Below are 13,928 nucleotides of genomic sequence, written 5' to 3'. Positions count from 1 at the left end.
AATTAGGATGAGCCAAACAGTCAAAAAAGTTTTTTTCCTCCCAGAACTACCAGCGCAGTGCCCCACCCAGATCTGGCGCCCTAGGCCAAAGACCGGCCCTGTCTAACTTGAAGTATGTGTTTTGCTCCGCTCACCGGTCCGTCACAGCGGGTGGAGCTGCAGGATTTCTGCTTCACATACGTTGCATACCGCTATTTTATTGTCATTAAAATACTACCAGACTGGTGAAGCCATTTTGGCGAGCTTTTTTTGCCGTGCACAGAGAAAAGTGTCATGTATTTTACGTCATGTGATTGGCTCTCACGATCGACAGAGAGTGAATATCGATCGGAGCATCCCTAGTTTATACCACTCAAATTGAGATATAAGTATTGTTTAAAGAACATTATAGGAATTTAGGAAGGATGTCGTCAGTTTTTGTAGAATCTGTTGATGGTAATTGTGGAGGCTTTGGTACACAGAGGTGTGGACCCCATTTGTATAAATAAAAATAGATTAAATATAAAAACAGTGTCCAACAGTATATGCTTTATTAGATGGCTGTTAGTAAGCCAGGTGTACCTACCAAACCTTTTCTATCTCTTTTTCTATCAGATACAAAGTACACCTTTTTGGATTGAAACACTTTTGTTTTCTTGAAATCAATACCACAAATGCTACTGAAGCAGACCTTGATGAAAAGCTTCTATAATGAGGGTTTGTTTTGGTTGGGAGAATCGTGCCGGACTTACATAATATTGGAGTTGCACTCATACGTCAGTCTGAAGAGGAGAACCAAAAAACAAAGAAAAAATGGCTTATACCATGATCACTCGCTTTCTAAACAGCCCCCTCAACTACCTCTGCATAACTCTCTCCAACTCACTCTCAATCTCTCAGACCTTCTGTCCTTCTTTCACCCACTCCTCCCTCACACATCACACTTCTCATTACTCCACAGTGAGAGGCCAATCTGAGGGAGTGTGAGGATTGTGTGTGTGCCTGTGTGAGTGTGATTGGAGCTCCGGCACATCAGTGTCTCACTAAACCCTTGTCCGTCTTTCACCTCTGTTCCTCTGGTGCGACTCAGATAAATTGGAGAAGCTACACCTGGAAGCCTAAGCAACTTGATATATCGTTGAAGAAACATGAGCGGTTCAGTTTTTTGAATACCGTAACAAGTGTTGCTGGGCTGGATAACAGCGTTTAGTGTCAGGGTATAGTTCAGATCCTGCCACTGCGATTATCATGTATTACAGGAGCAATGTGTAATACATGTCTAAAGGTTTCAAAGAAAAAAGGAGACGGCATATAACGTCTACTACGGGCTCCATACAATCTACAAAAAACAGTATTCAGTTCTTCCTAAAACACACATTTTGTGATTCACCATGTCCTCTCAAGGTACAAGTGGTATTACAAGACGGAACAGATTGTTAAGCATGCTCATTTAGTAGATTTTCTCTTCAACAGAACTCGTAAGTTGCTTTGACAGCACTATACACCCTTCACATTCTGTTAATAATGTTAGTACATTTTTGGCATGTTTTAAACAAAATATCTGCCCATATCTTCCACATTACCCCTTAATGGACAAATTAATAAGCACATCTCAAGTAATAATCAAATATTTCGTGAGGGAACGAGTAAGTGTTAATTATTTGTGATGGGTTCACAATTTCCTTGTCACAATTTTCATCGTCATAACTACACTGTAGCTATGTACGTATGACTAATAAAAGCCTTGCACCTTGAACCTAAATAAGTTCAAAGTGTTAACTAAGCACATTATTTAAGTATTAAACTCTGCTCTCTTTGCCCCCTGTGTCAGAACTGACGATTTGTATCAAGCATCCAAGTGAATCAAGCTGGACTCTTTGGTTTTGCTACAAAGTTAAAACAATGGAACCTCAGCAAGACTTGAATGCAAATAGTGTTTATGAAGGCATAAACTCCAGACTTCTGTGTGTCAGCTCCTTGTAACAGTGTGGACTTGCACATTATGCTGAATCCCAAGTTATGTGTGCAATGATGCTTACAGAATACATTTCAAAAGTTGTTGATTGCAATTTCTAGGTGACTACTGATCATAACAGCTCTGCCAGCGTCCGTGATGTGAAAGATAAATGAGCCATTGTTTAAAACAAAGAAACACAGCCGTTGTTAAGAAATTGCAAATCATGAAAACAATGAGCCAAAGGGAGAGAAGTGCTGTGAAAAGAAACAGAAGTAATGGGAGGAAGACAATACAAGTAATCCACACTTTCAGGCTGGAGAAGCGATATGGTGTTGTGAAAAAGGAAAACAATACACTGTATCAACAAGACTCAAAAGCACTGTAAGTGTTGTCAGTGAAAATATCAAAATGTCTGGCTTCTGCCACCTAATATTGTTATTGTATTATTGTTTAAGTATATGTGCCTCTTAATACTCACGCATCTATATCTTGCATCAGATCCAGCTTTCCCGGGAAAATCTCAGACAGGAGCAACTCGAGTTGAAGGCTTCCCAAGACTCGAGCTTTGACTCCAGATGCTAAGAAGAACAAGAAATTAGATAAAAGGGCCAATGATTAGGTTTGCAAAACAAACAAGAAACATCACTCTATCAAGGGTTTTAAACTAAAGAATATCAAATGATATGTCACAGATCACAAAGCCCATGACGTCCGCCTACTAAGCTTCATATGTCAATCCTTCTGTTTTCTGACACAGTTTACTGGTTGGTGATAGCAAAATAAGCAAGCTAGCAGATATAATGTTTTCCTCATCCACGTCAATCGATTTATCTTGGAAATGTAAGCCGTCGAGAAAATTCTTGGTCTACCTCTGGATCTCCTTCCAATTTTGGAATAGTCTGCTTTAGTAGGCCTCAACCACCTCAACGGGCTCTTTCCAGAGTACCTTACAGATGTTAAATCTCCTCACCCAAGCCAGTAGGCCCATGTGGATCTGGTCCCACTTGACTTCCTCAGATTGAGTTTAATCGTGCCCCTTGTGTAGAAGCCCAGACAGTATGCGTTATATAACATATCAATATATGAAACAGATGATCCTGTTCAAGGAACTCTCCTGCCTTGCTGTCGCTGCCTATAAAGTTGTGGGTATTGGTACTTGGACTGAGGTGTTGTTCGGAGTTGCAGCCAAACCAAGTGAAGAAAGCTCAGAAATGTTCCATTGGTGAGATAAAGGTATGGGATTTGCTGATATCCACTGTCCTTGGGAGTATCATGAGCCATTGCTACAACTGTGCTCTTATCAGCGATAGCTCTGTCTCTTTACTTGAGAGATTATCTGACACTGTACTATTTAATCTCAACAGATCGCTATGGAAGAGTTGGTGGGTCTTTTTATTCATTTTAGTCCATTTTTTCAATCCATCGTCTCCTTCCACCCTAAAATCAAACGTTGCACTCTCTATTGGCCATATAGTTTTACTGTACACCAATGTTAACTTAAGTCTGAATATGTACTATCAGGAGACATGCATCAATAGGTCTAAGAACGTGTGCTGAGTGACAAAACCTTGTTGTGGATTTGTTTGAAAAACTTTTATATCTACGATGTCCGTGCAACTAACCAAGCATACAGGCAGGATTATGTTTTTAAGATGAACTAAGATTAAAAAAAAAAAGAAGCCCCTTGGCCAACTCAATGTTCATTGATTCACGGCTAAATAAACTAATACAAAATAGAATATGTATGTATTTAATGAATAAATAAAAACATAAATGTAAAAAAGGCATAGTTAATATCAAAGTTGAATCTACAACAGTACAACACAAATAAAATAAGAGCTGAAGTGGGAATGAAAGAAAGGAAAAATAATTATAGAGTATTTTCAGTTTTTCACTCAACACAATAATGGACCAGTATCAGCATCCACACATTGTTCTGTTTGGCACTTTCAAATCACGATTAGCAGTTTGGAGTCAAACTAATTAATTTGTGATTTGAATTTCTAATGTACTAGAATTGTGCAACGTCAATTAAAAGAACCACAACTTCCACTAATGAACAGATTTTGTACAATATTTGTTAACCTTTTAAACATTGACTTACGATTATTTTTCATTATCACTGCTAAATCGATAATAAAACATGCTTAAAATCGAAATCCCTGGGACTAACACTTCAATACAGCCAAAGAGGCCAACAGTGAGATCAATGATAGGCTTTGCTATGGCTGTCTGGCTGCATCATTCTGAATGTGTAAATAACAGTCTCTGAGTGTGAAGACTGCTTGTCCTTTCAGTATTTCATGACTCCCAACGACTTGTCAGAGAAACTGACTTTGATATAAATATAGCAAGCTATTGCACAAGTAGCCTCAGTACATGCAGAGAGTCAAAATGAAGATGCAGATGCTTACCTCCATGACTTTAGGGCTGCCCTGCCGCCCCAGCGTGCCCATGATCAAGCCCCATCTCTGGGCCGATCGAGCCTTATCAATAGCCTGGAGCCTTAAGGCACGCATGGCTTCGTGGTCATAGTACTCCCTGGAAAATACTTTACTGTAGGGGTCATATCTACGGACAAACACAGACAAGAAAAGGCGAAATGTAAATGGAAGATGTGTAGAAGCATAAACAGACAAACCATATTATAGCCATTAAGAACTGTTCTTCATTTATCTATCCTGAGGATAGGAATGCAAAAAAAGATGAAAAAATCCAATCATGAAAAGCCATCAAGTATGACAAGAGTTAGTGTATCTTAGGAGAAATGGAGGTATTTCTGAGCATCTAATCACCTTCTCTCCGGTACAAGGAGTAGACTTGAGATTAGAATCTTGTTTATGAGAGAGACCTGTGATCTTTGCAGCAGTGCGTATGTCTATAACGGCACAATCTAGCCTTGCATACAAACAAGACCTCATCAAAAAATGAATGTAATCCTCACAAAATGTTATCATGACACTGCGAAAAGGTGAGTGATCATGAATACAAAGGATTATTTAATGTGAATAATCCTTTTCTATGCATAACATATTTCACGGGGATCCAAGGAGGTGATCACATTATTTGACTTGTGGAATGGCCTAGCTTTCTCCTTAGTTTACCACCTTTGCTGTTAGATTACTTATGAGCTGTAATGCAAATTGACCACAATGAACATTTTGTACAATATTTTTGCAGTGAAATAACAAATATTGAGCAAAAGTTATTTAACTTTGTTTATACCTGTAGGCAGGGATTTCTGGGTTGGCGATCATAATTGACTCCAGGTGAAATCTTCCATCGCCCAGATAACTATAGAAAAAAAAGATCAAATCAGTGTTAGAGGTAAGTGACGTTATTTGTGTAAAAGACCCCATGTAGACAATAACATGCAATGTACAACCAGAATAAATACTGGCCTTTGATTCCCACTCTCTCTTTATAGCTCTCTCTCTCGCGCTCTTTTAAAATTCATTCCTCTCTGTAGCCTTTTAACTGAAGACCAAAGTGCTACCAGCCAGAAGGCCTGAGGCTGGGGTGGAGGTCCTGCCCATCTCTGCTCTACGGGGACATGACCCCAACGATTGGAGCATGCTGTTTACAGAGAATGCAAGCCCCTCCAATTAACCCAGGGTCTGGTGCTGGGGATTCACCAGAGCCCGAGCAGAGGCAGAGTTCACAAACCGGAGGCATGTAGGATGCTGAAAACACAAGCTCAGGCAGAACACTCTCATATATCCATCCCTCTCAGTGTCAGATTGAGAAGAATCCTGCTGATACTGTGAGAGGGCTCGGGTCGAACCCCCTACTCATAGCTGTTCTTGTCAGTCTCAGTTGGCCTAATGAAACAGGATATGCAATTAAATCCACTAATTGGTCAGCGTTTAGAGCAGCATGATGCTGTGGGTGGTTTGCCATGCAGCCTACCTGGAGACATTTCTATCCAAGACTTGATTTTCAAATGTGTTTGTGAGAAAGCCCACATGTATGTCTCACTGTGCGTGTCACAACAATGACCTCGAAAAGAGCCTTTTTCTTGTCCTTTGCTTAGCAACATCCAAAGCACTTATTATAGTTAAGTACACAATGAATCTGGTGCACTATAGCCAAGGTTGTCCTCAGCTCTCTGTAGCTTTAAGAGGCTGGTGTACTCAACTCTCGCTCTCCCTACGATCACCGTCCATATTCTATTATTCTTTGCAAAAGTGCTCTCTAATGGTAATGCGTTATGCAACACTGTATCCTCACAATCGCATCTATATATTGTTATATTACGAATGAGAGCCACGGCAGAGGCAGCAGGTATAAATGATAGACTGATCATGGCTCTTTTCAAAACAGCTTCTGAAAAGAAATGTGTTCATTATAGAAAAGAACAGACCAAACTTTAGAGCTTGAAGATTGGCCTCAGACACTAAAACACCAACTCGATCTGCATAATGGTGAGGTAGCTCGACATTTTCTTGGAGCACTTACACCTAATTAATGTACGTAAAAAAAACGATGTTAAATAAGAGGTTAGGGTACCATTAAAGGTGATAAACAAAACCGCGTACACAACACCTTGTTCTCTGCTGTTGTTCTTAGAGACAGTGAATAATCAATGATGTCAATACCTTAATAGTGATCTATTAAGGTGAAAGGAAGCTTGTTAATAGCACACTATTAGACAGTACTTAAGATTTGGATGCATTTTCACAGCTTAATAAAACATGTCTTCCAGGTTTAGGTTGCGTTTTATTGTTATTTAATCCTTTTCTTTTAAATGAATGTATTATTTATAATTTATATTCTATTATATACATGTAACTATTTGATGCGGGAACATGTTTGATCCATAATGTCATGCCAACAAATGTCAAATGAAAAGAGATTGAGACAAAAACAACGAATCAACTCTCAGTTGAATCGATTCTCCTTACCAGCAAACCACTACACACCACTACTCACACATCAAAGACAAACCACTTGGGATTAGTAGGTGAAAACCCTAACCCTTCCACTTCTTTCACACACACACATCACTTTTGTCTCCCATAGGGCCAGGCTTATGCATATAGCAACGCTTGTCCTTGTGTAGCCATTTTAATCTTATGCACTGGGAGGTTTTAATCACATGGACTAACACCAGATGTGTGCAGATAAGACATACCGGGCGATGCACCGAGACCTTATTATACCCGGGGAATTACTTCAACTCACTGTGTGCACCACACGGCAGAGGATTCTCTCTACTATTGAGCTGCACCAGATGCAAAGACAAAGTGGCTGCGGAGGTGTTGTTTTCTGAACATGTTGCTTTGCCAGAGCACTCTCCTCTTTGCAGTACTGGGAGGATAAGCAATCACTTTGACATTTCTCATATGCATGGAGTTTATGCTTTAGAGGAAATGGAGAGGGAAAAAGGATGTTTAAACTGGCAATCCAAAAAGCTACAAAAAATGTTGACAAATGAGGACATATTGCATGGTTTATCAATTCTCGCCATGAACTTGCCACAGTAGGTGGCCTACTCTGTGAAAACATTCCTTTCAAACTCAGAAAATTGGCTAGTGTGCGGATGCGCTGCGGTTGGTTTGAAACAGCCAAAAGTGGCCTTGTCTTTCTGGCTTTACACAATTCAATGCTTTGCACAGCGTGAGGGTAATTTTAGCCCTGCCGTTCTGGATCAGCACCTGGCTGTTTCTGGCTGGATATAATAGAAGCCTGATCTGAAGCACTCAGACACAGCTAGATGTCACATGAACCTATGGCTGGTGTGATGTCATACTAATTATCTCTCATGTCACTTAGGTGTGCAGGGGTAGTTATGGCACCAGGAGGTGGGGAGGGTTTTCCGGGGGATGGATGTCTTTGATTATCTGGATATCTCTGCTAACTAGTGGTAAGAAGGGACAGGACTTGGCTGAAACTGTGAGGCGGGAGACAGGAAGAGAAGATGCTTACATTATGGCATTGACTTGACGGTCCAAGCGAGGGGAGGTACAGCCCAGAATTTCTCCCGGTGACAGAGGTCGACACTGTGGGACCAGCACATCATACTCTGGTTTGAGGGCTGCACTCACAGCCTGCAGAATAAAACAAGGAGAGGAAAGGATATTTAGAGAAGTACAGGTTTGAAAGCCTTTTCAAAATTAGAGCCATGAGGTAAAGAGTCAAACGAATCATGACTCGTACACATCATTCGAAGTTAATAGCTAAACAGAAACCATGCAATAAGACCAGTAAAAAGTGTTTATAGCCAAATCTGTTTTTCTTCTTCATCTTATGACAGAAATTGAAAAAGAGTCATCAAATGCAGGAAAATCATAACATTTAATATGCTATAGATATGTGCATAAATACAGGCACTCAATAGCATGAAGAATTGGATTAATGAGGAATTAGATTTGTCTTGTTTCATTTAAACCGCACATTTACCCTAATGTATGGCATATCATACAAAAAATTATTATAACAATGTAAGTGAATAGAGAGCGCATTCATTTTCCAAACATAAAAGATTAGTTTAAGCAACGTGGGTAAGAGAACAAACAAAAACATGAAAAACACGAGTTAGTGTGCATGGAGGTGGAAAGACAAATTAATCGATAGAAGGCTAATTTAAGAAAGTCTACAGGGAATACGGGTGACCTCCCATCTTCTCCCGCCCAAACTGTGTGACCTCAACAAGCCTACACACACACACACACACACACACACACACACACACACCATAAGACATGAGCGAGATGGAGGCTCAAATGCATACAATACACAAACACTGAGATATATTGTATATATACGCATGGATGCACTCAATCACCCCAACATATAATATAACCCACATGGGCAGAACGTGGTGTAAAAATAACGGTGGTTACATTAGTGAAAGTGGTGTTGGTTCAACACAACGAATGAACGCAGCAGAATGCATTGTAGAAGAGAGTGGCAGCGGGCCTGGAAAAAAGATGTTTAAGCTTAATACTATAGCTGCTGCCACTGCTTATGTAAAGAGCAGAGCTGAGCACGACGCTGAACTGAGAGCCTTCCGAGTTCATTGCCTCCTTTCAATCCAAAATAACTGCTGCCGGATTTCTCAAACCCACACTTGAACTGAGCTTAAGTGTGGACTGCAAGCTTGTTCATAAAGGCCATGTAACATATCAAGGATACTGTACAAATGCACAGAAGGTGTTCCTATCCTGTACATACAAAAATACATGGGGGGGGAAATGAAAATACACACAAGCTATTTATTACCATCACATCAGGTAAGAATTCCTATACTTTAGCTGTGTGACACAATAATGAACACACACACACACACAATCAAGAGCCTGTGCTTAATCACCTGCAGTGTTGCCACAAACTGAATAGTGCTGACGAGTGCCAGAGATTTTCCGGGAGGGAAGTTGAACTTGACCGTGTCCATGAAGTGCGCATTGTCCATCTGGATATCCACAAACACATACAGCATCTTAATACCTGCTGTGGAGTCTATGGGGACTGTAGGGGAAAGAAGACAAAAGAAAGACAGATGAATAATTGAGTCCGTTATGTCAGGTAAGCCTGCGGTATATACACTATTGATGGTGGTTCAAACATTAACACGCAGTGCATGTCCAGTGATACAGCTGTACAGAAACACAGTAAAGGCACATATATAGATCTCAGCAGGTGTGATATAACTGAAACTCATTCTGCATGAGTCTCCAGCACACGCAGGAACTGATGCAAATGCCTCAATTATTTAGGGTAGGAGAGGGACACATGCAATTACTATTAATGCCATTAATTTCACAGGCCATTTACTACGCCCCCCGGGCCTCCGAGAGGTAGCTGGAGACGTGTCGAGTTAGATGCTGAAAAAAGTAGCGACAGTCCAAGATAATAGGGGGAAAGGACTAAGAATTATCCTCTACGTTGATCATCTTAATTATTCTTCCTCTTGTGTTACATTTAATTTGCAGAGGGGACTTTTTTTGTTATGATTAAGCAAATGGCCCATTATGGTGCAAATGTTTTACGAGTGAGTGCAGCTCACTTGATGGCCTAGATTAAAGCAACATTAGAGCGAGAGATGGTGAAGCAAAGAAGAAAAAGAGGGTGAATAGAAATGGGAGGACAGGGAGCGACAGAAGATCTGAGAGATATACGTCTTTACAAAAGATTGAAGGCAGATTGGATGGAAACCAGGAGGGGGATTGAGAAATTCCATTGATAGTAAGCTGGAAAACCCTGAAATTCAATTTGTGAGAGGGGTAGTACATTTAATAACTTAGTGTATACATTCCAAAAGATAGGGCATGGATGAGAGGAGAGGAAATACAGGATACTGTGTGCGTGTTTGAAGGAGATGGGGGGGGTGGGTTGTCAATTAGCTGGCAAGAGAAGTGATGAATGTGCTCAGCAGAGATGGAAAGAAGAGATTTAAAAAGGTGCGCTTTGCTGCAGGCCACATGTTTGGTGAGAAACCAAGGAGTTAAATATATCATGAGACTTAAAAGGACTGGAGGAGTTGAGTAAAAAAAAACAGACTGAAACTAACAGCTATCTGTTGCTTGTTTATAGGCACTCTGAAAACGTAAAGGGCAAAGAAAAGGGACATCGATCTGTGTTCACATTAGCACGGTAGGCCGAGAGCACTTAGGCCATGCAATTAGAGACTCGGTCAATGAGTGACAGGACTCACTTGCCCTATCGTCACCCCAGTGGTCTTGTTCATCTGTGTGTTATAGCCATAAGGTCACTCAGCAAAGCAGCTTATTAGCACCCATGTAAACAAATATGCAAGTACATTCTTAGCAAGTGGGACTAAGAAAAGGTTGGACATAATGGAATACTAGCTTATTCACAAGTGGATTGTTAACAGATCAATATGTACAAACATCTTTCATTTTATATTCTGCTAGTGGACAACTTGATGAATAATACAGCAAGTTGGTGTCTGAACTGATTTATGTCCAATCTGTGGAAGTACTACCTTTGACATATCCAAATTCTGCTTATACCTCACTCTAATGCAAATATTTCTGTTTGCACTTAAACAAAAAAAGTGTTGTTTTATTATGGTTGCTATGTGGTTAAAAAACAGGTCTTTAAGCCCCATAATGATTGGTCATAAGGGAAGTGTTACCTTGCCTGTTATATCTTAGCGTCATGCTAGTACACATCTCTAACAAATGTTGCCACCTTGGATAAGTGTTGCCTTCGAAGCTCTATTTGAATGACTCATGCCACTAAAATAGTGAGCAACTGCTTTTGATGTGTAAGATGGTTTAGTTTAGCAAACATGTATGGCAGCCAGCCTGAAAAGGGCTTCTTAGATTTTATTTTCATCTCCAGGCACTTTTTCCAATTCAGTAAATATACACAAAACAAGTGTTAAATGAATTGTTTCTCCTCCCTCGCGAGCCATCACTTTTTTTCCTGTTTTTTGTTCTGACAGAAATGTTGTAAAACAATATGTTTTTAAAAATGTTGTTTACATTTTAATAATGTTGAATAGAATTCCCATCATTCATATCAGCAAGCATTTATATTACTTAAAAAAAAAGCATGATTTTATGATGTTGCCCATATTGCCCTGCAGTAGATGGAGGAGCTTTATGAGGACAAAATATGAGATTGCACCAATATTCACAAAAGCAGATACTGCAGAGGAAATGAAAAGGTGCACTGTGAGTCGCTCAGAACAGTGTCCACACACACACACACACACACACACACACACACACACACACACACACACACACACACACACACACACACACACACACACACACACACACACACACACACACACACCACACACACACACACACACACACACACACACACACACACACACACACCACACACACACACACACACCACACACACACCACACACACACACACACACACACACACACACACACACACACACACACACACACACACACACACACACACACACACACACACACACACACCTTTGAAAATCTCTTCTATCAATTAATATCTGATCTGAATTCAAGATGAATTGATCTTTGGTGCCTTCATCGCTGCTGGTTTGGTGTGAATGAGAATGTGTACACATATTATCTCTTTTGTAGACTTACAACAATTCAATCAAATCATTCTTTCACAAATATCAAGAAGTGAAAGTGCACACACCTACAGACAAACAAGCAAACACTTAAAACAAACAGAAACACAGACACCAACACAAAGAGAACACAGTGTTTCGGTGATTTAAGATTCTGTTGGTCAGTTCTGGTATTTGGGAGAGGGGAGATTGTTCTGGCAGGGATATATCAAAACTATTGATTTAGCATTTCCTCCCATGTTATGCAAGAGACAGACTGCAGAGTTTGAAGGTCCTCAAGAACTGCTTGAGGTTTTCAAAGGACGGCACTAATGCATGTTCCCTATTGATCCGCAGGGTAAATGTGATGTCCGGGCTCCAAAGGTCTGATATGCCTCCTATGCTAGAGCTAGGCGGGCTTCACTAACTAGTTACGTTTTCCTTTGATCGATAGCTCGGCCTGTATCGGACTTCTTTGTGGTGCAGCCCACACCAAGTAGCTGGGAGCCCTTGGTGCTTGTTCCTCTGGGTGGTATAATCCTACATGCAGAGTGACGGAGAGACAGACACACATGCACACAGGCAGGTAAAGGGACTCACTTAGACAACTGTGGCCGTAGTGCACCATGAAATCGGCTCCCAGCGCTCTGGCGGTGAAGTCGTCCACACAGCAGGCCCCGTATGTGACGTCCCCCATCACGATGGTATCTGCCTCCGTAAACCTGGGAAGTACACACATGGAGACACTAATCGGTGCAGTCACGGACCATATGCACATCCAGTTGTTCGTTACCATGGCGATCAATACCATAGCATGCCCGGCACAGCGTGATTATGAGAGAGCTGAATGAGATCGATCCCTATCCACTTGCTTCAGATAGAGTACACTATATGGAATCTGACAGCGTTGTCAGTCAATGAGTGACTCACAGCTTATCAGAGTGACACGCTGCTATTCCTCTGCTCCTCATGACCGGCAGCCAAAGGCCCGAATGCGGCACAAGCTGTCTGATGACCTATTAACCCTCGCCTGGCAGTGCTTTACTAGACAGCCTGACCACAGAAAGGAGGCTACACAAAAGGAAGAAGCAGTAGGAAGGGAATGACTGGTGCACAAAGGCAGATTAGAGTTTGGCCCAATCCCAAACCACGCCCTACCCCTACACACTCCCCCTCTGTGACGTAGTGAACTTCGTGGAGTGACACTCGCAGCTCAATGAGGCTCCCTCCTGTCAGATGGAGGGAGTAAATACAGCGGCAAGCTTTGGGACAAACTCCCCTCTCTCCGGCAGAAACAGGAAATGCCGTAACTGTATGTAACAACGGTTTCAAATCAGCATCTCTTGGACAAAGAATTAAAATGAATAACTCAAATAAAACTCCAAACATCTTTAATTGTGTTTTAAACCTGATTTTTTATAAGCTTCTTCGTTTTTGCAACAGTCTGTAAATATACACAACTTTATAATAAAATGCACACATTTACCTTTTTCTAGACCAAACACAGGTATACGATCCTAAGTTAAACAAATATGAGGTTATCATGAGGTTGTTAACATCGCAATTTATCAGTGGATGTTTGCTGGAACTGTTTGTAAACAGCGTGTTTCCTGACGGACACACACAGCGTTGAGAACAGCACTTAATGTGGCGGACCCTCCGCGCGAACGGAGTGTGTAGGGGTAGGGGGTGGTTTGGGATTGGGCCCTAATATGGGCCTTGGCTTACACTATCTGTGGCATGGATTTACTGCACACCTGCCAGGGAACTAGAGAAACATGCACCAGTTAGTGTTTGCCGCATTAAAATAAAATAGTAGATGCTTTATGCCACAAGTAGGTTGCGAGAGCGTAACACTTCCCATATGAGCCTAATGTTCCACTTTGCGGCTGTAATATAATTTCTTTTTCATGGCCTTCTTGAGAAGGAAACTACCAAATTACACTTGCATCTGTGGACC

At 41.1% G+C, this 13,928-nt stretch overlaps 1 protein-coding gene across 1 annotated transcript in view; it reads right to left on the bottom strand.

Annotated features, from left to right (window-relative positions):
- Nucleotides 1–13,928, bottom strand: part of dph1 (diphthamide biosynthesis 1) — a 60,121-nt gene that overhangs the window by 10,425 nt on the left and 35,768 nt on the right. The window contains 7 exon segments of the mRNA XM_034113346.1: nt 2,415–2,493; nt 2,496–2,514; nt 4,351–4,507; nt 5,162–5,230; nt 7,865–7,986; nt 9,252–9,406; nt 12,569–12,690. Of these exon segments, the coding sequence (XP_033969237.1) occupies nt 2,415–2,493; nt 2,496–2,514; nt 4,351–4,507; nt 5,162–5,230; nt 7,865–7,986; nt 9,252–9,406; nt 12,569–12,690 (723 nt within the window).

The sequence above is a fragment of the Trematomus bernacchii genome, unplaced genomic scaffold (genome assembly GCF_902827165.1).
Source record: "Trematomus bernacchii unplaced genomic scaffold, fTreBer1.1, whole genome shotgun sequence".
NCBI lineage: Eukaryota > Metazoa > Chordata > Actinopteri > Perciformes > Nototheniidae > Trematomus > Trematomus bernacchii.
Note: the sequence above shows the minus strand (reverse complement) of the source record. Positions and strands in the feature narration are given on the sequence as shown.